General features: G+C 49.8%; 5 protein-coding genes across 8 annotated transcripts; 2 read left to right on the top strand and 3 right to left on the bottom strand.

Annotated features, from left to right (window-relative positions):
* The first annotated feature begins 1,897 nt into the window (after positions 1 to 1,897).
* LOC120642025 (probable beta-D-xylosidase 7) lies at positions 1,898 to 6,195 on the top strand. The gene is made up of 6 exons (XM_039918401.1): positions 1,898 to 2,362; positions 3,070 to 3,369; positions 3,505 to 3,674; positions 3,907 to 4,004; positions 4,596 to 5,360; positions 5,455 to 6,195. Exons 1-6 carry the CDS (start codon positions 1,940 to 1,942, stop codon positions 6,063 to 6,065), a joined length of 2,367 nt encoding a protein of 788 aa, XP_039774335.1. The 5' UTR covers positions 1,898 to 1,939; the 3' UTR covers positions 6,066 to 6,195.
* A 1,903-nt stretch (positions 6,196 to 8,098) lies between these two features.
* On the top strand, positions 8,099 to 11,915 carry LOC120642009 (phosphatidylinositol transfer protein 3-like). Its single transcript, XM_039918381.1, has 6 exons — positions 8,099 to 8,419; positions 9,715 to 9,805; positions 9,997 to 10,173; positions 10,346 to 10,444; positions 10,548 to 10,790; positions 11,102 to 11,915. Exons 2-6 carry the CDS (start codon positions 9,734 to 9,736, stop codon positions 11,588 to 11,590), a joined length of 1,080 nt encoding a protein of 359 aa, XP_039774315.1. The 5' UTR covers positions 8,099 to 8,419; positions 9,715 to 9,733; the 3' UTR covers positions 11,591 to 11,915.
* A 130-nt stretch (positions 11,916 to 12,045) lies between these two features.
* On the bottom strand, positions 12,046 to 15,151 carry LOC120642016 (type I inositol polyphosphate 5-phosphatase 5-like). The gene is made up of 10 exons (XM_039918389.1): positions 14,930 to 15,151; positions 14,735 to 14,819; positions 14,578 to 14,652; positions 14,412 to 14,499; positions 14,135 to 14,239; positions 13,361 to 13,985; positions 13,079 to 13,272; positions 12,835 to 12,943; positions 12,579 to 12,727; positions 12,046 to 12,474 (listed from the first exon to the last, which is right to left on the bottom strand). Exons 1-10 carry the CDS (start codon positions 15,011 to 15,013, stop codon positions 12,252 to 12,254), a joined length of 1,737 nt encoding a protein of 578 aa, XP_039774323.1. The 5' UTR covers positions 15,014 to 15,151; the 3' UTR covers positions 12,046 to 12,251.
* A 785-nt stretch (positions 15,152 to 15,936) lies between these two features.
* On the bottom strand, positions 15,937 to 19,194 carry LOC120641983 (2,3-bisphosphoglycerate-dependent phosphoglycerate mutase 1-like). 3 transcript variants are annotated; one of them, XM_039918348.1, is made up of 9 exons: positions 18,955 to 19,194; positions 18,400 to 18,628; positions 18,064 to 18,287; positions 17,824 to 17,942; positions 17,569 to 17,725; positions 17,196 to 17,297; positions 16,972 to 17,091; positions 16,362 to 16,416; positions 15,937 to 16,285 (listed from the first exon to the last, which is right to left on the bottom strand). In XM_039918348.1, exons 2-8 carry the CDS (start codon positions 18,626 to 18,628, stop codon positions 16,372 to 16,374), a joined length of 996 nt encoding a protein of 331 aa, XP_039774282.1. In that variant the 5' UTR covers positions 18,955 to 19,194; the 3' UTR covers positions 15,937 to 16,285; positions 16,362 to 16,371. The 3 variants fall into 3 exon arrangements, with proteins under 3 accessions (XP_039774282.1, XP_039774290.1, XP_039774293.1); XM_039918356.1 differs by having other exon boundaries at positions 15,937 to 16,277; XM_039918359.1 differs by having other exon boundaries at positions 16,366 to 16,416.
* A 1,323-nt stretch (positions 19,195 to 20,517) lies between these two features.
* LOC120641996 (photosynthetic NDH subunit of lumenal location 4, chloroplastic-like) lies at positions 20,518 to 22,330 on the bottom strand. 2 transcript variants are annotated; one of them, XM_039918370.1, is made up of 6 exons: positions 21,881 to 22,330; positions 21,511 to 21,603; positions 21,343 to 21,403; positions 21,191 to 21,259; positions 20,916 to 21,030; positions 20,518 to 20,779 (listed from the first exon to the last, which is right to left on the bottom strand). In XM_039918370.1, the coding sequence occupies exons 1-5, from the start codon at positions 22,256 to 22,258 to the stop codon at positions 20,963 to 20,965; spliced, it is 669 nt and encodes a 222-aa protein (XP_039774304.1). In that variant the 5' UTR covers positions 22,259 to 22,330; the 3' UTR covers positions 20,518 to 20,779; positions 20,916 to 20,962. The 2 variants fall into 2 exon arrangements, 1 of the variants encoding a protein (XP_039774304.1); XR_005662482.1 differs by having other exon boundaries at positions 20,916 to 21,259.
* Between the last annotated feature and the right edge of the window lie 1,879 nt (positions 22,331 to 24,209).

Genomic DNA, 24,209 nt, shown 5'->3' with positions numbered 1-24,209 from the left:
GCAATTTAGTATCTAATTACAGCCTAATTAGGTTCATTAGATTTGTCTCGCCATTTACAGACAGCAGTCGCAATGCGTTTTTTATTTCGTCTAGATTTAAGTCTCCATACATGTGCCGGAAAAAAATTTTGGAATTTGGAATTATGCATCCAAACACGGCCCAAGTTCCCGCAGTCACATCACATCTACTACTCTGTACTCTCCACCGCCACGAGTCTGATGGTGGCTCAAAGATTGACTTATCATATCGGAGCGAAACATGTGGCTCAAAGATGGCACGGGCAAATAGTAGTCTGCTGCAAGAATACAAGATCAGGCTGTCATGTTTGTTCAAAGTTCAAACTGATGGAAAAGCAGAGCCCGAGGACCATCAGGCCAGCCTGGTGATCGAAGCGGAGATGACTCCGTGATCTGAGCAAGTGCATGAACCACTGCACACCAGGTGGATCACTTCACGGAGCGCGTCGCGTCAAGCACTGCGTCGCCATCTGATATCTGTTGCCATGGACTGGACTCACGGATCATGTGGCCGTGCACAAGCAATGGGCCACCGTAAGTTTTTGTCGATGCAGTACCAAGTTTTTTATTTCTACTCTGTACAGGAGTGTCGATGCGAAGACAGTGCCAAGTTTTTGTACACACGTCAGTTACAATGCTTTTCTGCAACTGAATTTGCCAATTTGGGCGTCATGTGCAGTCCCATTGGCGAGCAGATGCATCGCCAGACTTGGGATCAATCTGACTGTACTAGCCTGTCTTGTGCAGCCTGCCTTTGACCGCCCAAGCATCATGTCCTCGGGACGTCGACGTCAATGGTGAAATTCGGCCGCAGAGGAAACGCCCTACGTGGTAAACTCATCGCCGCGTAGAATCCGTAGATGCGCTGCGTCTGAGAGCGTTTTGGTCGATCTGTTGCGTCACGTTGGGTTCAGTCCGGGTCCAACAAGCACTCGGAACCATGGCTGGCGGGAGCCGCACGGCCGCCACCGGCGCCGCGGCGACGCCACGGCGAGGAGCACGCGTCGCCGCTGGCCCTCCCCGGCTAGCTTGTCACGGGCGCTAGTCCGGCCAAACGAAACCCGGGCCGGATCGGAAGACAGCCAGGCTACGGCGAACTGTACCCTGAGCTGGGCGAAATTACGCCGCTGCCCATGGCGTTCCTTACCGCCTCCGTGAAGCCAGGCAGGCGATCGCCGCTCCCTGATCCATCCATGATCCATCGACGCCCATGCCCCGCAAGCATCGATCCTGCCAGTGGTGGCGACCACGAGTCCACGACGCCGGCACGCGTGGAGGCACAAGCCTTTTTCGCAGATCTGAATCGCGTAATTCTCCGTGGGAGTGGGGATCGCTCGTTCGTGCCCTCGTTTCTCTGCTTCGGCAACTTGCTTCGCTTTCGGAAATGGCTGGGATCTTAGCTGCTTGTCGTGTAAGGGAAGCGTGATTCCACTTCGGGCTGTTCTTCCTCCTGATGGCTGAAATTAGCTTCGCGTCAGAATTAGCCCATGGGATTACTCCTATCTTCGAGATATGATATCGTAACCTACTTAACATTTATTGATGTAGCGAAGGAAACTAAAATCTCCCGAATTCCCCTGCACTGCACGCTAAGTTTGGAAATCCAGCGTTTCTGCGTTGCTGCATTCCACTAATTAAAAGCCACCGGCATTCATCTTTCAGATAATTAAAAACCCGACCGGGCCAAGATCTTGAGCTGGTATTCATTAATCGCGCGCATGCCAATAATACCAGCTGCATTGCATCGATGGCAGAGAAATGGGCAGTGACCTGCACTTGCAGTAGAGACCACAGTAGCAGCAGTAGAAGCACACAGCCCCCGTGCATCGCGTCGCGCCCTGCGCTAGCTTGGCGCTCGATATATACCGCTGCCAAGAAGGCTAGCTCACTTGGCGCCGCGACACACGCGCAGCACACAGCCATGGGACACCGCGCGCGCTCCTCCCCCCACGTCGCCGCGCCGGCGGCGGCCCTCCTCCTGCACCTGCTGACGCTGGCGCCGCACCACGCCGCCGTGGCGTCCAACCCGCCCTACACCTGCGGCGCCGGCGCGCCGCCCAACATCCCGTTCTGCGACACGGGCCTGCCGATCGACCGGCGCGTGGGCGACCTCGTCGCGCGGATGACGGTGGCGGAGAAGATCTCGCAGCTCGGCGACGAGTCCCCGGCCGTCCCCAGGCTCGGCGTGCCGGCGTACAAGTGGTGGTCCGAGGCGCTGCACGGCGTGTCGGACCACGGCCGCGGCGTCCACCTCAGCGGCCCGCTCCGCGCCGCCACCAGCTTCCCGCAGGTCATCCTCACCGCCGCGTCCTTCAACCCGCACCTCTGGTACCGCATCGGCCAGGTAACTGCTCCTGCTCCTCTGCTCGTAAACGCGCAGGACATGCACAACCTGCCATCGTTTTCACGTGTCCTTTGTGCTGGTGCGCGACGAACAAGCGAACGTGGCTGTTTAATTACGGAATCTAATGATTAGTAGGGGATCAGTGGTTACTGGTTGTGGTTGATGATCACTTGCACGTAGGGGTGGGTCATCTTCTAAATAAACTGCTACTAAAATGTAAGGAAATGATGAGCAATGGCACTGGAGCAGAGCATTTTCTGTAACAAGCTGCAAAGAAAAGGCCGCGTGTTCTTGCACCTAATTTCACCAACCGGGTGTATCATCAACCTTTGAACGCATAAACGTACGAATGCGGTAGGTGCATCCGTGCATGCAGCTTTACAGCTCCTCTGGTTTTGGTCAAAAGTGTTAGGGCGTTTCAAGCTCGTACAAAAGTAGGATTAGTCGTCATTTTTGAATTCATCTTCGTCTTTTTTGAGTGTGTGTGTTGAAAGAAATGCACTACGAGTTCCCATAAAAAAAAAGAAATGCACTACGAGTCGCTAAACTTCAGGTAAAGGAGAAGAACCAAGAACGAACTGATTTTTTTTGTGTTTTTTCTTGAGAGGCGGTTGATGATGGTAGAATTGGCCTCTGCTAAATGTGCAAAATTCCATAGCAGAGTCTGATGATGTTCGTGCGGCGGCGGCGGCCGGCGTGGCTTGCAGGTGATCGGCGTGGAGGCTCGGGCGGTGTACAACAACGGGCAGGCGGAGGGGCTCACGTTCTGGGCCCCCAACATCAACGTGTTCCGGGACCCGCGGTGGGGCAGGGGCCAGGAGACACCCGGCGAGGACCCGACGGTGGCCGGCAAGTACGCCGCCGTCTTCGTCCGCGGCGTGCAGGGCTACGGCATCTCCGGCCCCGTCAACTCCACCGACCTCGAGGCCTCCGCCTGCTGCAAGCACTTCACCGCCTACGACCTCGAGAACTGGAAGGGTGTCACCCGATACGTCTTCGACGCCAAGGTGCCACCAGCTCCTGCCGACCGATGCGATGCGATGCGATGCGGCTCCCCTGTTCTCCGATTCCATGGCGCCTGCAGTTGGGATTGGCCGGCCTGAAACTCTGAACGAAATGGAAAACCACTCTCTCTTTTTCAGGTGACGGCCCAGGATCTGGAGGACACGTACAACCCTCCGTTCAAGAGCTGCGTGGAGGACGGGCACGCCAGCGGCATCATGTGCTCCTACAACCGCGTCAATGGCGTGCCGACCTGCGCCGATTACAATCTCCTCTCCAAGACCGCCAGGCAGAACTGGGGATTCTACGGGTGAGTCGGCTGCAAGATTTCTCGGAAAGGAACCATGAGGGTGACAGATAGATAGCCACTACCGGCGGCAATTTTCAGAGCTCTGTCATGAAGCATCGGGGCTCCTGAAAAATTGTTGCTGAAGTTACTTTTTTTTTTTCTTTGAGCATTTTGAAGCTACTATTTTCCTTGGCCTAGATGGCTGGACGGTAACCTTTGCTGATGCTTGCACGTTTTTACGTGTCTTGATCAGATATATCACTTCGGACTGCGACGCTGTGTCGATCATCCATGACGCGCAAGGGTATGCCAAGACGGCAGAAGATGCAGTTGCAGATGTCCTCAAGGCTGGTATGAGTTCACTTCTAATCACAATGCACAAGTGCTGCTCTGAAACATTCTTCATTAAGATGGACTAATACACAAAATATCATGTCTGAATACTTCAAGTAAGATTCAAGAACAATCACATGGAACTAATGGGCAATTTGGACATGACTACAGACAGACACACAGAAGGGTACATATTTAGGACAGGGTCACAGGGAAACGAGGGATCTAGGTTAGGTTAGGTCGCTGAACTTTAGCCAAAAGTTGATTTGGCTCCCACTAGCTGCTCGTACACCTTTCTGTTTTGCTGATCTGAGAGACCCAATCCGCTAGAAATAATTGACGTCCTGACGAATATCTTGTGATGCCATAAGATTTAAGTATTTTCTGCTAGCTAGTCTAGTCTAGACGAGTGATGGTCTCAAATCAACATTAACAGTGAGGTGAGGCCAATGTCAACAAAAACCGATAATGCAGAAGTACAAACTGCTTGCAAAGGAATTGCAGAGACTCGGTGAACATTTCGTGCAACGACATATTTCATGCCCAAAAATGTGCAGAATCGTGTCCGTGACCGTGACCTTTTTGGTAACCCAGTCGAAAAACTTTCAGGGATGGACGTGAACTGTGGCAGCTACGTGCAGCAGCACGGCGCGTCCGCGCTGCAGCAGGGGAAGATCACCGAGCAGGACATCGACCGAGCCCTGCACAACCTGTTCGCCGTGAGGATGCGGCTGGGGCTCTTCAACGGCGACCCCAGGCGCAACCGGTTCGGCGACATCGGCCCCGACCAGGTCTGCACGCAGGAGCACCAGGACCTGGCCCTGGAAGCGGCGCTGGAGGGCATCGTCCTCCTCAAGAACGACGGCGGCGCGCTGCCCCTGTCCAAGTCCACGGTCGCCTCGCTCGGCGTCGTCGGGTTCAACGCGAACGACGCCACGCGGCTGCTCGGCAACTACTTCGGCCCGCCCTGCGCGACGGCGACGCCGCTCCAGGCGCTGCAGGGCTACGTGAAGGACACGAGGTTCGCCGCCGGCTGCAACGCCGCCGCCTGCAACGTGACGGCGATCCCCGAGGCGGTCCGGGTGGCGAGCTCGGCGGACGCCGTCGTGCTGTTCATGGGGCTGGACCAGGATCAGGAGCGGGAGGAGGTCGACCGGCTGGATCTGACGCTCCCGGGGCAGCAGCAGAGCCTCATCGAGAGCGTGGCGAGAGCCGCGAAGAAGCCGGTGATCCTAGTGCTGCTGTGCGGCGGGCCGGTGGACGTGAGCTTCGCCAAGACCAACCCCAAGATCGGCGCCATCCTGTGGGCTGGCTACCCCGGCGAGGCCGGCGGCATGGCCATTGCGCAGGTCCTCTTCGGAGAGCACAACCCAGGTGAGATTTGATTTAATTTGAGGTCGCCCGCGTGCTTCCTCTGAATCAAGCTACCAGCAGCTGACACCGATTCGATCATCTTCTTCTTCGTCAGGTGGGAGGCTGCCGGTGACGTGGTACCCGCAGGATTTCACGAAGGTGCCCATGACGGACATGCGGATGCGTGCCGACCCGGCGACGGGCTACCCCGGGCGGACGTACCGGTTCTACCGCGGCCCGACGGTGTTCGACTTCGGCTACGGCCTGAGCTACTCCAAGTACTCTCACCGCTTCGTCGCCAGCGGCACGAAGCCGCCCTCCATGAGCAGCATCGCCGGGCTGAAGGCGCTGGAGCCGACGGCGACGAGCGCGGCCGGCGCGGCGATGTACGAGGTGGAGGCGATCGGGGCGGAGGCGTGCGAGCGGCTCAAGTTCCCGGCGGTGGTGCGGGTGCAGAACCACGGGCCCATGGACGGGAAGCACCCCGTGCTGCTGTTCCTGCGGTGGCCCAACGCGACGGACGGCAGCGGCAGGCCGGCCCGGCAGCTGATCGGGTTCCGGAGCCTGCACCTGCGGGCGATGCAGGCGGCCCACGTGGAGTTCGAGGTGAGCCCCTGCAAGCACTTCAGCCGGGCCAGCGAGGACGGCCGGAAGGTGATCGACCAGGGGTCGCACTTCGTGATGGTCGGCGAGGATGACGAGTTCGAGATGAGCTTCATGCCGTGATCTGCGACGTAGCCTCGCTGAGTTCCCAAAGAAAATTGTATTCCGATGCTCTCTAACTTATTGCAAACAGGAAAAAATGGCAATTTAAGCAAGATTACGGCATTGCTAGTGCCAGATGTCCATCGATAAATCAGTCTGCCACACCTCAGATTCAGAGTTGTTCCTTCATGTCCCATCTGTTGATGAATCACAAACAAAACCACGACTCCACAAGTAGCCATGGGCACGAAAAACCGAGAACCGAGGACCGAACCGAAAAAACCGAGAATTGGAACCGAACCGAACCGAAACCGAGAAATTCGGTTCAGGAACCGAAATTCCTCAGTTAATTTGGTTCGGTTCCAGTTAATCGAGAGAGAACCGAAATTTTCAGCCCATTAAACTCAATAGAGCAAGGCCCAGCCAGTCGCCCACACCAACCCTAGGGTTGAACCCACGACCCACCCCGGCCACCCCCGCACGACCACTCCCTGCCCCCCACCTCACTCCCAGGCGCCGCCGCCCCCGCCATCCGCCCCCGCCCTCGCCGCCGAGCGGCCGCCGTTGCCCCCCGGCAGCGCCCTCCTCCCCTCCCTGGCGCGCGCCACCGCTCCATCTTCCACCTCTACCGCTAGCGGAGGTGTGGCCGTGCGGGGGCAGCGGCGCGGCCGCCGGGGCGAGCGGCGCCCCCGGCTCCTTTCCTCCCTCCCGGCGCGCCCCGCCCCCGTCTCCCTCCCTCCCTCCCTCCCGGTGCGGCGGCGCCATGCCCGGCCGGCGGCCGCCATCTCCCTCCTCCCTCCCTCCCGGTGCGGCGGCGCCACGCCCGGCCGCCATCTCTATCCCTTCCTCCCGGCGGCCACGATCTGCGTGAGGGCGCGGATCGACAGCGACCTCCACCGGCGAGTGCGTGCGGCGGCTGATTTTTTTCTTTTTTTTCATTTTTCCTTCTTTTTCCTTTGCCCCGATAAATCTCGGTTCTTTCGGTCAAAACCGAAACCGAACCGAAGGAACCGAAACCGAAATTCGTCGGTTCCTACATCTAAAAAGAACCGATCGGTTTCAGTTTTCTAGGAACCGAACTTTCAAAAGAACCGAGGAACCGAACCGATCGGTTCGGTTAAAACCGAACGCCCAGCATTATCCACAAGCGAACGTATTAGATGTAAACTAATTTTTTCGTGCAAATTATGAAAACTTCGATCTGGACCATCGGATCAGCAGAAAGCGAAATCAAAAGGTAACAGAAGAAACAACGAGGCAAAGCTATCCGATCCGAGAGAGTAGAAAGTACGCAGCGGATACGGGGCATATTCCTTCACCAGATTCGTCTGCTGCAAAGTTGAGACGCTGATTGCTCTGGTTCGGCGAGGACGGGCGGCGGCGGGTGCTCGCGGTTTGGGAGTTTCCTGGGCCGATCCTGTAAAAAACGGTGTCGGTCTTGGACTCTTGGGGCCTGCCTGGGGGCCCGAGGTCAGATGGGACGACCAAGGAAGGAAGGAGGGCCGGTCTCCACTTTCCTGGCGTGTGGGTTGCGAGTCCATCCATGGTTGTCGGCCGTGTCGTGGGGTCGTGGCGGACTTCAAGCCTGCCTTCTAGAAACAGCAGGCCCTGCCTGTGGACAACGGTGCGTGCTGTGCTGTCAATGGGATTCGGAAATCCGGAACAAGCAAGCCCTTTGACCCAAAAAAAAAATCGAGTGGAGTAAAACCGCAATTATCATCAACGCAAAAGGCAAATGTCTCTACCACTCTCATCATCTCCATCACTACTACTCCGTAGATCGACGAGAGCGAAAGCGAGTCGTAATCCACAGCAATTAATGGTCTCCGGACAAGATTCGCCGCGACAAAGACCCACCACGGACATCTCCTTCACGATCCCAGCAACAGAACACCTACAAAACATTTATTAGCTCACACCCTGTCACTTATTAGCCTAATAAACACACAGGCTCGCAGCAGCATCCGCAAACCCGATCTGATCCTGATCACGGTCACGGCAGCGGCGCCAACGAACCCGCACCCACCGGCGCCCAGCTCAGCGCCCGGCGAGTCGCGACGATCCCGACCCAATATTTTTTTCCCGTTCTCCCCACCCTGTCGTGGGGCGCCGGCGTGGGCCCGCCGCGGCCGTCCAAAAAAAGCCACGTGAGGGCTCCGGCCGACGCGGGCCGTCCGATGCGATCGCCCGCGCTTCCTCCTCGCATATTTTGGCATATTTTTCACCCCCTACCCGACTTCGCTTCTTCCCAAGCGAAGACGAGCCGAGGAGGAGGGGGAGGGGGGACGGCTCGGACCCGCCTCGCTTGCTCCGCGGTTCGCGCATCCTGCCTCGCCGTCGCCGCCTTCCTCTCCCCCGCTGAGCGGCTCGCCGAGGTGAGCGCCGGGAGCTCGCCCTCATCCCCTTGCTCTGCTCCTGCTTCAACTCTGCGAGGAACGACTGGCCTCGTCGCGAGCGTGCTCCCATGAGGCGAGGAACGATTGCTTTGTCCTTTTCGGGCGTGTTGGGTTCTCCCTAATGATTTGGTGATTGCGCTAGGAAGGGAGCGCCCGGTTTCGTATGTGATGGATGGATAGATATGTGGAGAGCTGTGCGTTTGGATGTTGGCTCGGAGGCAATCCGAGGCCGGGTCTCGGTAGCGGTGGTGCTGCGTCAGTTTGGGGTCTGCAGGGGGACTCTCTGTTGCGTCTGGGGGAGTTGAGCGGTGCCATTTGGTGGAGTTGCTGGGTTCCTTCATTCCTTGCTTCTCGCAGCGGGGCACCGTTGAGCGTAGCTGCGGGGCTGAGGAGTGCCGAGCGAGGACGACTGGGGTTTTATTTGCTGCTCTGGGTTCTGTTCGTGTACTGCGAATGGGAGGTAGTAGATTGCGTGCTTCTCGGGGGAACTTGGGTGATTCCTGATGATACTGTTGTGGACTTGAGAATGTATGGTGACTTGATGCTCTGAAGTTTTGTGTCGGTTCCTTGTTGCCCGTTTCCTTAGCTGGCGATGGAAAGTTGGGACTCCTTTTTGGTCCTGCCATTTCTCGATCTCGAACCTTATAGGTGAGCTGGATGGCATTGATTTCATAGATTGGAAGGCGCCAACTCGTGTTGTTCCATGTTAGCAGTGTTGCATTATGATGGTTTAATTCCTGCTTGTCCTGCCCATTGAGATTGCTGTATTTGTTTTATTGCACAATTAGGAGCATTAACATACAGTACAAGATAGAATGGTGCTCTTTGTTGGTCTATTTATGCACAGAATGTGGCTCCACACATATGGGAGTCAGCTTTCATTCATGCAGCAATGACAGTGCTCCATTATCCATATAGATTTATGCCTGCATACATTTTTAACATATCAACTACTAGTTTCTCATTGTCTTGCAAGGCAAAAACCATTACCTGTTGTTGCGTAGGCTTTTTGAATTTTTTCAGTTTGCTTATGAATATGATATGATATCTTTATCATCAAATGCAACGTTACGTGCTTTTGTTTTTGAACTGCCTTTGTTCCATGAGTTTGGTATGACGCTGAAATGCTAGCATAACCACAGAAACTGTAAACTGCTGATGGTTTCAACGTTTGCGCTTGTGTTTCTGCTTCCTCACATGATCAGATGTAATTATTCTCCTTGATGTCACTTAGGTAGAAGTTCTTACAAGACCTTTTGATTTTATTCTGTTAGGAAATAACAAAAAGGCACTATGAGTTTAGGGAGTGGTATGACCAATGGCCATGGGAAAGAAGCAGCATTATATGAGCAGCAGATGTCAAAGGTGATTCCATGAGGAGTACACAGCATTATATGAGGAGCAGAAATCTATTTAGCTCGCTTCGTTCTAATGGAAGAGCTCCAGATATAATGCAACTCAAACTTTTTTCCCTTTTCCTCTTAGGTGCTCAATTAGCGAATTGTTTACCATTCCCTTTTCCCGTTCTTTCTCATTTTTATATTCTTTCATGTCAGATTGGTAAAGTTAGAACTGAACTAGGACAACTATCTGCAAAATCAGCTCTATATTGCTCAGACGCTTCAATTGCAAGATACCTGATAGCAAGGAACTGGGACGTGAAGAAGGCCACAAAAATGCTGAAGAAAACCTTGAAATGGCGTTCAGAATATAAGCCAGATGAGATCCGTTGGGTGAGCTTTTTCTCACTTATAAATTTCTTTGGAGGAAGTGATAATTCATGTATGATGTATCCACATGGTACAAGTGATTACGCTTATGCCACTATGCAGCTTCTAGCTTGCCTTTTGAAACATTTGATGCATTAAGACATCTGGTTTGATGGTTTATTATTTCATTATGTAGGATGATATATCTGATGAAGCTGTGACTGGAAAAATTTACCGAACTGATTACTTTGACAAGAGTGGCCGGAGTATACTTGTCATGAGACCTGGATGTCAGGTTTAATGCCCCCCCCCCTCAATTATCAAATGCGTACCTATAGTTTGTATCATACTATGCTGTCTAATTCAGTCATTCATTTTTTTTTAATTTTGTTTTTCAGAATACCAAGAATGCCAATGGGCAAGTCAAGTACTTGGTGTACTGTATGGAGAATGCAATTTTGAATCTGCCACGTGGTCAGGATCAGATGGTTTGGCTCATTGATTTTGCTGGCTTCAACTTGGGTAACATATCAATTCACGTGACAAAATTGACGGCAGATGTCCTACAAGGCCATTATCCTGAAAGATTGGGCGTGGCAATTCTTTACAATGCCCCAAAGTTTTTTGAGCCTTTCTGGAAGGTATGTCTTTACAAGCTTTGAGCTTCTTATTTATTTCATGAGAAACATAGGATGACATGCTCAGATCTATCATGTCCTGACCAATTGCATCCACCTCTCTGCATATAGATTCCAGTAAAAGATTGCTGTCAGGTGTTTGGATTTTTTTTCTTGATATTGGAACAAGGCTATTAATTTACTTAATTATTATGTTGTCTTAAAGTGGTGCTGTATGTAAGGATCATTTTCATATGTGTAAAGGAAATTAAATACTGATGTTACTTAAGTTGTCGTGATATTTTTCAAAAACTTAAGTCTGGATATAAATGTAGATGGCAAGCCCTCTTCTTGAGAGGAAGACCAGAAACAAGGTCAAATTTGTATACTCAGATAAGCCTGACACCATGAAGATCATTGAAGATCTTTTCAACATGGATGAGTTAGAATGTTCATTTGGTGGCAAGAACCCAGCTACTTTCAACATAAATGATTATGCTGTGAGGATGAGAGAAGATGACAAGAAGATGCCATCATTTTGGAGCCCTGAGAATTCAGCTCTTGCTTCAGAGCCATATCTGATGAGCAACCAAAAGCCCCGAGAAAGCAGCTCCACGGGTGTCAAGACCGAAGAGACTGAATCGGAAAAGACAGATGATGCAGATACTACGGATACTACACCTAAAAATAGGGAAGAATCAGATACTGAATCTGAAAAGGAGGATGGCCCAAAGGATGAAGAAACAGAGACTGAATCAACCACAGTTGAGCAGAAGAGCTTGCCAGGAGAAGGTACTGCCCCAGCAGATAAAAGTGGCTCCTAATCCGATCTGTGAGTATCACCGTGAAACGTAAATGCTAAATGTCAATAGGAGCTCTACCACAGTGAGTTTTCACTGATAGATCATGAACATCAAAGGCGGTGAGAAAGTCTTTTAACACACAGCAGGATCATCATGCCTGACTTGTTTTGTAGTCGGCACAACTCTGTTTCTTTCTGCTCTCAGATCCCACTCTGTTTCTCTGCCCACATGATTTTATTTGAAGAACCTTTTTGTGGGAATGAGATCCACCAGACGGCAAAGAACAACTACAATATTTTGTTATGCTCAGTTTCCTCGTGAGATTAACTTCTGATTTTTCTTTGTCCCCACTTGTGTCGAGTTTCTGCTATGTTAATAAAAAAAGGGCGTACCCAGTGCCGTAGGCTTCCCGCAATGTGTTTTCTAAATCGAAGTACTGTCTGACCAGCATTTTCTGCCCCTAGCATTCTAGCAAGACCACAAGCACTTTCCACCAGCAGCTGTTGGGTGAAAAACCATTGTTCACTTGTATTCTGGTCAGTAACCACCATTTACTTTCAGTTAGTATACCACTTGGTACAAGACAAGTGCCAGGCTTTAAAAATTTCAGCCTTTTCACTACACACATTTCTGATCTTTGTAAGCTATATTATAGACAAAACTACTGTCACCAGTCAAAATTTCAAAAGTCATCATAGAAGCTGTGCCTCTTGGGTATGGCGGGGGACTCGCAATGGATCCTGGCGTCTAGAGTTGAGTAACCCTTCCTGATCTTGCTCCCACTATCTACATCAGCTTCGATAACGAACACGCTGCAGACAGGCCTGTGATCGGAGAGCCTGAACTCGCCTCTGATGTACTGCAGCTGCTCGATCCCCTGTCCGTGCCACAGGATCCGGTCACACCTGCATCAACATGAAACATTCAGAACTCCGAGCATTCTTCTCATGAAGCGTCAGAACTTTGGCATGCCTGAATCTTCAGATAAAATGCTGTACTTGTTCTGTACCATGCCGGAGTTCGCCGTTTCTTCTTCGATTTCGCAGTCTCCCATACATATGAATCTGAGTTCTGCCTGTACTTGTATGTCGGCGCGAAGTAGATCTTGCCCTCCTTCCACCCCTTGAACGCTCTCCCCGCTTGTCTCTCGATCGCGAGCTGTTCAGGAACAACCTTGTCAGCATGTTTTCTGAAACCATGAGTTTTTACAGTTGTCCTTCCTACTGTAGCATATCTGAAAACTTTTTTGTTTGTATATATCGTACCTGGTCTTTCTCCAGTAAAGTGTTCCAGTCATTCTCCTCTAGCAGCATCTTCGTCTCTTCGTAGCTCAACGAGATTCGGTAATTCAGGTCCCCAAGCCATATGATCCGGCTGCATCACACGAACATCAGTGAGTTCGATCACCATTGTCATTTGTCAGTACCTGAGGTGGTATAGACTGATCTGCAATCTTCATCATCAGCGAGTGGAGGGAGTGATCCAGTGGGTGCTAGCTTGTTGGCTTACTCGTGGTCAATGATCTTCTCAGGGATCCGCTGGCCGGGCACCTTGCAGATGCGCGGGAACTGCGCGCACTTGAGGATCTCGGCGACGTCGGAGTTCCTCCTGACCTCGTCGCCCTCCTTCTCGCCGGACGCCAGGTGGCAGCACACGAAGCAGATGCTCGTGTGGTGCAGCGTCATGCTCATGGCGACGCATCCCTGAAACCGCCGCCGGTGACGACGTCAGAATCAATCAAGGACTCGATAGATCGCGAACCAAGCACACGAGAAGAGGCACGCAGACGACCTTGTTCCCGAGGCGGCCCATGATGCCCCGGCCGACGCAGTCCACCCGGAGGTGGCCGACGTACTGCACGAGCTCCCGCCGCACCCACACCGACAGGAAGATGCCGACCATCTGCTTCCGCGCGATGAGGCAGTAGTTGGTGCCGCCGCCCCTCTGGTCGCCGCCCTCGACCGGCAGCGCGCCGCCATCTTCGTCGGCGCCGCGGCCCGGCGAGGCGGCGGCGGCCTCGACGCGGTAGAGGAACTCGCGCATCTCGCGCGCCCGGCGCTGCATGGTGGACGGGTCCGACATGCAGGTGCACGTCTTCACCAGCGCGTTGTCGACGCGGTAGCTCTTGTTGACCACCTTCAAGTTGAAGGACGGCTTCGGGGGGAAGAGCAGGCCGCCGCTGGAGGACTTGGGGATGGCGCTGCTGGTGTCGCGGCCGCCGTGCCGGTTTCTCTGCTGGGACTGGGACTGGGAGGAGGTGGACTCCGGCGGCGAGAGCTCGTCGCCGGAGGTTTGCCCGTCCTGGGCCTGCGGCTTGTTCAGGGCCTGGTAGATGAGGCCCAGCCACTTGCCCGCCGGCTCGTTGTCCTCGGCGACCAGCACGTTGCCCGCGTTCAGAGGGACGATCTCCTGAAACCTTTGCCAAAATCCAAACAATTATTAATTAAGGATATATATATCATGGTCATGATTTCTTTTTTTTTTGAAACGGAATGGTCATGATTTCTGAATAGCAACGAAATGCGAAGAGCGGGATGGGAACGAAATGGGGAAAAGAATATGCACCCCAAGACGTATATGTCAGGCAATCCTTCAATCTGCAGGAATTCTTCGAGGTTAACGCTGCTGTCAGGAGGCTTCCCTCCCACGTTCCATGTGCCTACAAACACCCTGCAAGATCGTCAAACACGGCCCAGTTTCATTTTCATCAGATAAAAGAAATGCCCGGAATGATCAGCGTTCTTTCAGAACAATCAGAAAGAGCCAGCCATCATTAAGCTTCACAACTCTTCAGAATCTGGAGAATCAGCACCAAGCTTGCAATGGCAAAAGTTGCCGTTACCGGTATTCCCGGGTGTCGACATTCGGTCCCCTGGGCGAATTCAGGCAGCTCAGACTCAGGTTCTCGATCCGCGTCGCGCAATGGCGATCTGAAACAACGAGCAGCTCAGCGAATCAGATGCAGCTTCGAGCATGTTGACCTCCGATGATCATCGGGGTCGCCATACCTGAGAAGCTCTTGCGGACGGTAGCAGGGGGCGCGTCCAGGAGCTCGATCGCGTCGCCGCTTTTCCCCTCCAAATCTGCAGAGAACACAACGCAAGACCATCAAACTCCACCGCCGTTCGCCGATCGGGCGGCGAGGATCCGCCGGCGCGCACTCACCGAAGACGACGTCCCGGTCCCGCCGCGAGAGCAGCCTCTTGTCCGCGCTCCTCCCTTTCTTGCGGAAGAGGCCCGACATGAAGGACTGGCCGAAGCAAAACCAAGACACATTGTTAGCAAAGGCAACGCTCGGATGAAGGCTCGCCGGCGGCGAGCCGCCGCCGGCCCCTGGGGGAATGGATTCATCGCGCTCGCCTTCTTCTTCTTGCCATTCTTGACGAGGAACTCGTCGACGGAGGCCGGCTTGGGGATGTCGCGGGGCGCATTGTGATTTGACATGCAGCTGACGGTGAAAGACGCGGCAGGACCCTCATCCGGGAGGCGGTTGTTTCCTGGCTTTGGGTTTCTTTTCCCCGGCAAAGCCAGAGGGAAACGTGGAGTGGTGGGGTAAATGCGGGGGGTCAAAACGGGTGGCGGCGAGGGAATTGTGTGGTGGCGCCTTCAAATGGAAATGGCAATGGCCGCCAAGGATTCAGGGGCCTTGCTGCTTGCTGCAGCTGCAGCAGGCCAGCAGCTTCCCTCTTGTGGTGCCGTCCCGTCCCGTCCCTTTGATGCTATCTGCAACATTGGATTTAGCAACTGATCTCTCTCGCAGGCACCACGATTTTCGACATCAGAGTCACGCTACCTAGGATGCTCTCTCGCTCGCTCTGACAGTGTATTGCAGGGTTCAATGATATTATCAGCACCGTCGAGAATGTGATACACTATGATGGTGTTTGCTACGTATATAGCAAGGATCATTAGAGTGACGGTACAAGATGCCTGTTGGAGGTTGGGGTACTGCAACAGAAGGGCAATTTCTTCAACTCAAAAAACAGGAGGGCAATTTCCAGGGCAAAAGAGAAGTCAAACCAACGGGCTTATGATCTGCAGCAAAGAAATACTAAGCAGTAACCACGATGGTTTGACTCTCGACAGCAAATTTTATACCGATTTCTACCGAGCTAGATGCCATCGGCTACTGAGCTAGATGCCATCGGCACGTTAATTTATGCACCTCTGGATTTGAGCGAGGCTGAATCTGGAATTCTGGATCGTTCATGCCAATGCCTTGTCAGCAGGTGTTCTTGTCAGCATACAAAGGATCAACGATGCCGCAGCAGAGAAGCCTCAACAGGTCACCGCTGTCCAAAAGGATCAGAATCGAATGTCTGGGTCTGGCAAGCTAAAACATTCGGATCACGCGTTGGGCAAAACTCTGATGAAACGAGGAACAGATATTTGACCACACCATTTCATTTCATACAGTCCAGTAAAGGTGTTCACTACACCCACCATTACAAATATTTCAATCTAATGAATGGGGAACGGGGACGAGAATACAATGGTCATCAAAATTTATCCCCATCTTTATCTCTAACTCATTACCTAATTATCCCTACATTCTGCAAGCATTCGGAAGGCATAATTGAGATACTACAAAGTTCAGCTGCTTGTAGATCTCAAAGATGCTGAACAGTATGGACTTAACCAGTTCTTTTGGGACCAAAAGCATGTTCGACGGATGAATGTGTCCTTAGCGAACAGTAGAAAATGAAGCCTGCATGGCTATCAAGAGAAATGATTAGTTTTAAATATCCCTTTAGAGAAACCTTTTCTATAACAGAAAATAACAAATAATTACCTACAGATGGTTACTGAATCATGCTGTCAAGCTTCTGTCGGTACTTAGCCAAATTCTGCACCCCAAGAATTTGAAGTTAAGATATAAACTATCAGACATTTAAAAAATCGGGACCAACAACCTTTCATCCTAATCAAAATATATAATGGAAAACCTTGACAAACTAGGAAGTTTGAGCCAACCAGAGCCACTCATAAGACAAGACAATAGAAACCAACAGAAACAAACAATACTACTGGTCGTAGTTACAAGTAAAATCATCTGCAGATGGAGTTATCTGAACTAACTTATGCTCCTAAATATGCCAGTTTGTACTGGAGAATGCAGATTGAATCAGCATGTTTGATGTGTCCAACAATTTCTAACTGGGAAACACAGAAGAGCCACTCACAATAAGATAAGACAATAGAAATCAACAGAAATAATGCAACTGGTTGTAGTTACGAGTAAAATCATTTGCAGATGGAGTTATCCTAACTTGAAGTATTAAGACATCAAAATTTGGTAATTTATGCTCCTAAATATGCCAGGTTAATTTTGGAGAATGGATTTAATCAGAATGTTTGTTGTGCCCAACAATTTCCAACTGGGAAACACAGAAGATTCTCACCTTGGTATAAGCATAGACACCTGCTTCAGAAGGTCCTGCGGGACTTCCTCGCCTGATGAATTTCCCTTCTTTAAATATATACAGCATAGGAATGCCAGTAGACAACTCAAGGCTGATAACCTGATAAAAGAAGTGTCTTGTCAACAATCTCATCACAAGAAGTAAAGAACACCAATTGCTAAAGGTAAAACATTGTAAAAAAAACAAATACTCTATATAAATACCTCTTGAGAAGTCAACTTGTCCAAATGCATTATAATCGAACGAAGCGAATTCCCATGGGCAGCAATCATCACATGCTTTCCAGACACAAGTTGAGGTATAATCTACATACAACAAACGTACATGGGTTACCTTACAATAGATAAAATAAATCGCAAATTGCAAATTGGTAATACAGCTGAATGCAGGGTTGCGTGTTTCATAATGTATTAGGTGATAATGACAGAAACAGATTAAAGGTACATTGGTAGAGATAGTTGCAGTCCAATCATAGTTTGGAAACCAAAGAAAATAAAAACAGACTTTTGTATGCATACAAGCAGCATGCTGACCAAGAAAGTTCCAGCTGAATCAAGTGTTACGTAATAGCCTTACTTGATCTTTGAAATAAGCAACTGCTCGCTCCGCACACATCTCAAGGCTCTCGCCATTTGGGGGAGGAATATCATAGCTGCGACGCCATTCATGAACTTGTTCTTTGCCAAACCGGTCAGCAGTTTCTTGCTTGTTAAGACCTTGCAGTTCACCATACCTTAGATGACAAGGGAAATTTCCATGTGATGTTCATCAAGAAGCAAAACAAAAAGATAATATGTCAAATGATCATCATAGAGCATAGTGAACCCTTACATTCGCTCATTTAACTGCCAAGCTGTTATGACTGGAATGGACTGCTTCTTTGTCTCTTCACTGTATATCTGACTCCACTTGTGAGCTTGTTCACTCTCATTGTGGACAATGATTGGAACCTAGAATAGCAAGTGCAATAGTGAGTGCCACATGTTACCTCATAAGTTGATTAACTGCAAATGTGAACATATTACTCAACATGAACACCCTACTAGAAATCTGAAATGGAAGATGTAGAACCTTCTTACGGCGGTGCTGCATCATGGCAAGCATAGCAGTCATCTGAGCACGAATTAGTGATGAAGTGTATATTACATCAACTGGGATATTGCATATCCTTTTACCCGCTTCAATTGCCTCCTCAACACCCTTAGGGGTCAGTGGAACATCAACACATCCAGTAAACAGGTTCTTCTCATTCCACAACGATTCGCCATGCCGTATCAGTATGAGTGCACTTTCACCTACAAGCGTGTGAATAGCGATATTATAACATCAGTGAATCAATGATTGGTAGAACAATTTCGCCACCACTACACTGTTAACTGTTAAGTACAGTGAACGCAAGAAGCTTACTTGACTTCTTTGGGGTTGTGCCACTTTTAGGGCTCCCCGGTAGCTGAACTGGCTCAACCACTGAAGATTGTGACTTTGAAGCACAAACTAGACCCAAATTACGGGCACTGGGGCAGCGACGCCCTACTGAAACAGAATGCACATGACAAGTTCTCTTCTCATGACTGAAGCTGCTGTTGGACCACAACTTGATGGATGAGAGTACATGCTGAGATGTGGAAGCAGCCATCTGTCCCCAATATACGCAATAAAATTAGCTGAATTCTTACACGGCCAGTTCGAGTCCCATTTGAATGCAGGAATTTTGCAAGGGTCAGTGTAATTACTAAAACCTTATTATCCTAAGATCGAGAAGTACTGAGACAATCCCATTAACACACAGATCAAATAACCCATTGCCGCACAGATCAAATAATAAGAGTACCATACGAATGACCACTAGCAACAGGAGAAAACCAACAGCAACCGAATCCGGACTACCAATCATAGCGATTACCATTACCGCTCCAGGACCTAAGCAAGCGCAAAATAGGGGGAAGCGCGAAGATCACATACATGGGGAACCAAGGGTGCCGAAACCCTCGGAGTGTAGCGCCTCGAGAACTCAACCGGGAGCGAAGGGCCTCGCAGCGGGTCGGTGTGACTGATCCCCACCTCCTCGGCGAGATCTGCGGCGGCGGGATCGCGGAGATCGCCGGGAAGCGGCGGCGAAACCGAGGGGACAAGGGGGCGAAACGGGTCTCGTCGTTTGCTGCCTCGGGCGGGTCGTGCTCCCGGGTTCTGGTGCGGCGCGGCGCGGCGCGGCCCGGCCGGTTTTATAAGGCGGCCGCGGCCGCGAGCGCGATCGGAGGGAGTTGGTTTGGTTTGTCCGGTCCAAGGGTCGCCGCGGGCTGGTTGGTGCCGTCTGCCGTGTGGGAACAAAGAGCGTGACTGCTCCTAGCAACCTCTGAAATTTTCAGGGAAATTTGCAGGAGGAATTCAAATTTGTTTGGAAGTGTTTAGCGAGTACAAAAATTGGCAGATTGTTGAGAATATGCCCTGCTGCACTGGCTTGAATGAAAAAAAAAATGGTGTTGTTCCGTGCTGCCTTGCAGTTATCAGCAGGCCTGCCCTTCGGTTTGTCCTTCCGATGTCTGGAGAAAGCGTTCCATAGCTGAATCAAACAGCTCTTGGTGCTTCCAAGAACCACCGGCTCTCTTATCTTCGGAACCTGGCCACAAAACAAGAGGCGAGGTCGTCAGATCACCCTGAACTTTTTGTCAACCCAAGCCCCACATTTTTTTTTCGAGTGACGTGTGATGGCGACGCCCCCTCCCGAATAAAGGGTAGAGCTTAATGCAGCTTGCTCCTATGCCACGCTTGACCTTTTTGCGACTTTCCGTTTTCACCTCACGTGTTCGTCGCCAACCACCGTGAAGAATTCCATGCCTGAAGACTTTGTACACGAAGCCCGCCTGGCTACTGTTGGGAGTTTTAGTGCTCGTTTTATAGGGTGTTTGAATACAAGTGCTAATGCTCAAAAGTACTAAAATTTAGCATTGATTCATCAAAACAAAGTCGGGAATACTAATGAAGTAGGCTAAATTTTATCCAAAACTCAAAAAATTTAGCAATGAAGCCGGTCGCTAGCTCTGTCTTCCTTGATTCACCTACCTCCCCAATTCAGGCAGGTGGGCACCATCTGAACCCTCGACTCTGAACTCGCTTGCAGTTCGGGTTTGTGTACGTCACTCAGAGGATATTCTCTTGACGGCGAATATTCCGTTTCAGATGGCTTAGCAGTTAGATGAGAATTTGCTCCAAACCTGGACGCATTGCTTCATGGTTGGGTGCTGAAGAATTTAATTCTTTTCCATGGTCAAAGCTACTTGCGCATGCCGTTGACAGGGGGCGCGAGGTCCTTGCATTGCATGTTCTAACTTCTAGCCGTGGGTGTGTTCAAGGCTGGAATTTTCCTATATCGAAAACAAAAACTTCTAGAACCGTGGGTGATTTGACCAACCGTGACAAATCATGTCATGTATTGGCCAGTCATGTCGACTGGCGCAAATTCACAATTCCATTACGGCTTAAGGTCATGCAAAGTAACTCTAGCACTCGACCGACACCTCGGAGAACTTGGTCGCTTTGACTGTGCTAAACTGCTATGACAACAATATGATTGAATGATCTTTACAAAGCTAGCTCCATGATGATGCAATCCAGGTGGGCTTTATTTTCTTCGGAAATAGGTCAGGAACATTGCCGATCGGCTAGGTAAGAAAATATAAATGTTATTCACAAGCTTTCGCGAGTATTGCCAGAAGCGTTCTCTTCATCCGCGGTATTGGGACCATGTGTTCCAGGAACCGTTCTCTTTATCTGCATGATAGACTTCTGCCTGAAACTCACCACGTGTTCCGGGTAAGGAAACAATATTTTTTTCTCGGAAAATAGGAATTTTAAATTTGCCATCGTGAATCAAAGAAAATTCAGGCAACTTGAGAATGATGTACTTTGTATGATAGATATCTGACCTTGTCTGTTCTAATTCCTGAATGTTCCTTGTCATCTCATTGGATGCTCACTTGTAAATCCCGACTAGGAAAAGGTCATATAGAAGTGTGGAGTTTCCAGGAATGTTGCAATCTCCTGTTAAAATAAGCAGATGGTCTGAAGTTCTGAACGCATGTGCAGTTTGCTGACAGTGCTAGTAAGTTGGAGCAATTCTGAAAGTGCTTCTTTGTGGTGCAGTCAAATGCCACAGAAGCCTTTTTTTTTTTACTTTTCAGGTTAGGGTGCAAAAATTGACCTGAGAAGCAGCCTGCTGGTTCAGGCCCGTACGCCAGAGTTGCAGGTATCATAAGCTTGCGCTTTCCACCTGAAGCAGGATTGCGGTTAAGTTAGGATATAGATACAGCATCCCAATGCTTCTATTGCGCAACTCATAAGTTATAACCATACCAACAAGCATGGGCGGCACTCCTCCACCTCCACTGATTCCCTGTTCAAGCCCACGGAGGATCTGCAGACGGTAAGTGAAACAGGGGTGTCATCAAGTGATTTGTGATGGCAAGGAAGGTTCAGACTGCAAGACGCATCTTCTGTATGAGCAGAGCAGATGCTGCACACCTTCCCAGCGCCGATACGCATTGTCAGTGGCCTGCCGCGCTTGTAGGTGCTGTCGAACACTGTACCATCAGGAAATCTTGCAGTGTAGTGAACCTGACGATCATCAGGAGAAAACGAATTTATTAAATCTGATTTATTACAATCTGTTTCACTGAGATAAAAGATGCAGTGTCGTTCTTGGAAGGAGACGACAAGACGAAGCAGCACCAAAGTGCATGACGGTTAAAATTTCGACTCCAGCAAAGGACGGGAAACAAGATAAAACCTCGTATATTCAGAGAAGTGAAATGTTTCTACTAGTACTACACAAATGGAAGTTGAGTTAAAGGAAGTCGCAGGGCATGCACGAAACCGTTCTCCGAGCACTGACATTGATGAGCTCGCCGCGCGGGGGCTGGGCGCCGGTGCCAACCTCGACGTCGCAGTACGCGAGCCCCGACTTGACGAGGCTCATGTCGCAGAGCTTGTCCCCGACAGTCGCGTAGTATTCGATGCGCGTCGCCCCGGCGTCCCCGGCCGGGGCCAGCAGCGCGGCCGAGGCCAGGAACCCCGCGCCCAGCGCCAGCATCCCCCTCCGACCCGCCGGAGGCGCGGCGGCGTGGCACGGAGGGGAGGAGGTGGTGGGCGGCGAGGAGGAGGCGGAGCTGCAGGGCGCGACGGCGAGCGCCCTTCTGCTGGGCTTGGGGAGCTGCGGCGGCGGGATTGGGCTGGACGCCATGCGGGGCAGGGAGGAGACGGGAGGCGCCATGGCTGCTGCTCTGAGCTGGCTGTGGCCGCTTCCGCTTGGGTTTATCCCCAAACTGTGGCTGCAAGGCGCGCAGGCTCTCGGGTCGTTATAACGACGGCCGAATTCGGCGCACGCGGAGGCCGTGTGGGCTCCGAATGTTTGAGCAGGCCACGCCACCATTGCCGGGCCGAGGGCGTAGAAAAATCTAGACGTGACGGGCCGCAAGTCTGACACAAACGGCATCGAGGATCTTTTTCATTTTTATATTTTAAAAAAATTAAAATTTCAAAAATATATGGTCGTTTCGAAAAATTTCAAAACTATACCCCTGTCGCCCCCTGCCTGGGCGACAGAGGGCCTGTCGCCCCTGGCTGGGCGACAGGACCTAAACGTAAAAAAAAAATTACATTTAGGTCCTGGCGCCCATGACGTATTAAACAGCGAACTTGTAAAATTGATATAAAATCATAGAAAAATCGGAAAAATACAAACTCAAATGTTCTGGATTCTATGAAACCAGATCTACAACTTTTATTATATAAAGTTTTTCATTTGATCAATGTATCTTGCTCTATTTTAAATACCAATTTAATACACTTTTATTTAAATCTCAAGATCCATCCTTTGGATGCATGTCATCTTTGGCCATAGTGTTGCATATGGTGAGCATAGTCTGGTAAAAAATTGGTAGGCCCAGAAAATATTTCTATAATAAGCTTTTAAATTAAATCTTGCAATATGTCTAGTTTAAATGAGTTATTTATCCATGCTGCTATGCTGAGTTTTAGAAGCCATAACTTTTACAGTACTATTATTTTATTTCCTAAGAGCTATAAAAAAAGTTTGGTAAATTTTAGATAAGTACAGCTAGACCAAATGAATTATGACTAAGGTAAATGCACTAAATCAAGAAAAATAGTTCTTGTACCTAGAAAAATTTGAAATAATTCATTTGGTCTAGTTGTGCTTATCTAAAATTTACCAAATTTTTTTTATAGCTCTTAGGAAATAAAATAATAGTACTGTAAAAGTTATGGCTTCTAAAACTCAGTATAGCAGCATGGATAAATAACCCATTTAAACTAGACATATTGAAAGATTTAATTTAAAAGCTTATTCTAGAAATGTTTTCTGGGCCTACCAATTTTTTACAAGCCTATGCTCACCATATGCAACACTATGGCCAAAGATGACATGCATCCAAAGGATGGATCTTGAGATTTAAATAAAAGTGTATTAAATTGGTATTTAAAATAGAGCAAGATACATTAATCAAATGAAAAACTTTATATAACAAAAGTTGTAGATCTTGTTTCATAGAATCCAGAACAGTTGAGTTTGTATTTTTTCGATTTTTCCACGATTTTATATCAATTTTACAAGTTCGCTGTTTAATGCGTCCTGGGCGCCAGGACCTAAATGTAATTTTTTTTACGTTTAGGTCCTGTCGCCCAGCCAGGGGGCGACAGGGGTATAGTTTTGAAATTTTTCGAAACGGTCATATATTTTTGAAATTTTTTTTAAAATATAAAAATGAAAAAAAAATTCCGGCATCGAGCGAGCGAGAGATCTTGGGCTCTTGGCCTGCGATTCCCCTCAGTCCCTCACAACTCACAAGCTCCCGGAGATAGATTCTTGGGCTCGTGGGCCATCCTGAGCAGGTCGGCGCGCACTTTGGCGCTTTTTTCATTTTTATATTTTTTTAAAAAAACAAAATTTCAAAAATATATGCCGAATAGGAAAATTTTAAAAAATGGGTTTCTGTCGCCCATCTAGTGGGCGACAGGACCTAAATGTAAAAAAAATTACATTTAGGTCCTGGCGCCCAGGGTGCATTAAATAGTGAATTTGTAAAATCTATATAAAATCATAAAAAATCAAAAAAATACAAACTCAACTGTTCTGGATTCTATGAAACAAGATCTACAACTTTTGTTACATAAAATTTTTCATTTGATCAATGTATCTTGCT

Source organism: Panicum virgatum, chromosome 1K, assembly GCF_016808335.1.
Source record: "Panicum virgatum strain AP13 chromosome 1K, P.virgatum_v5, whole genome shotgun sequence".
In the NCBI taxonomy this organism is placed as follows: domain Eukaryota; kingdom Viridiplantae; phylum Streptophyta; class Magnoliopsida; order Poales; family Poaceae; genus Panicum; species Panicum virgatum.
This window is presented reverse-complemented; position numbering and strand designations above follow the sequence as displayed.

Bases quoted from the DNA above. Each gene is read 5' to 3' on its own strand.
- LOC120642025 (XM_039918401.1), top strand. From the start codon at position 1,940: ATGGGACACCGCGCGCGCTCCTCCCCCCACGTCGCCGCGCCGGCGGCG. The intron at 3,675-3,906 runs GTGAGTCGGCTG...TGTCTTGATCAG, and splicing joins CAGAACTGGGGATTCTACGG to ATATATCACTTCGGACTGCG. The intron at 5,361-5,454 runs GTGAGATTTGAT...CTTCTTCGTCAG, and splicing joins CTTCGGAGAGCACAACCCAG to GTGGGAGGCTGCCGGTGACG.
- LOC120642009 (XM_039918381.1), top strand. From the start codon at position 9,734: ATGAGTTTAGGGAGTGGTATGACCAATGGCCATGGGAAAGAAGCAGCA. The intron at 9,806-9,996 runs GTGATTCCATGA...CTTTCATGTCAG, and splicing joins ATGAGCAGCAGATGTCAAAG to ATTGGTAAAGTTAGAACTGA. The intron at 10,791-11,101 runs GTATGTCTTTAC...ATATAAATGTAG, and splicing joins TTTTTGAGCCTTTCTGGAAG to ATGGCAAGCCCTCTTCTTGA.
- LOC120642016 (XM_039918389.1), bottom strand. From the start codon at position 15,013: ATGTCAAATCACAATGCGCCCCGCGACATCCCCAAGCCGGCCTCCGTC. The intron at 14,500-14,577 runs GTATGGCGACCC...TCGTTGTTTCAG, and splicing joins CGTCCGCAAGAGCTTCTCAG to ATCGCCATTGCGCGACGCGG. The intron at 13,986-14,134 runs GTGCATATTCTT...ATTTTGGCAAAG, and splicing joins CCTGACATATACGTCTTGGG to GTTTCAGGAGATCGTCCCTC.
- LOC120641983 (XM_039918348.1), bottom strand. From the start codon at position 18,628: ATGGCTGCTTCCACATCTCAGCATGTACTCTCATCCATCAAGTTGTGG. The intron at 17,298-17,568 runs GTAAGGCTATTA...TGTTGTATGTAG, and splicing joins TTGCTTATTTCAAAGATCAA to ATTATACCTCAACTTGTGTC. The intron at 17,092-17,195 runs GTATTTATATAG...TTCTTTTATCAG, and splicing joins ACAAGTTGACTTCTCAAGAG to GTTATCAGCCTTGAGTTGTC.
- LOC120641996 (XM_039918370.1), bottom strand. From the start codon at position 22,258: ATGGCGCCTCCCGTCTCCTCCCTGCCCCGCATGGCGTCCAGCCCAATC. The intron at 21,604-21,880 runs GTCAGTGCTCGG...GATGATCGTCAG, and splicing joins CGCGCGGCGAGCTCATCAAT to GTTCACTACACTGCAAGATT. The intron at 21,260-21,342 runs GTATGGTTATAA...ATCCTGCTTCAG, and splicing joins AGTGCCGCCCATGCTTGTTG to GTGGAAAGCGCAAGCTTATG.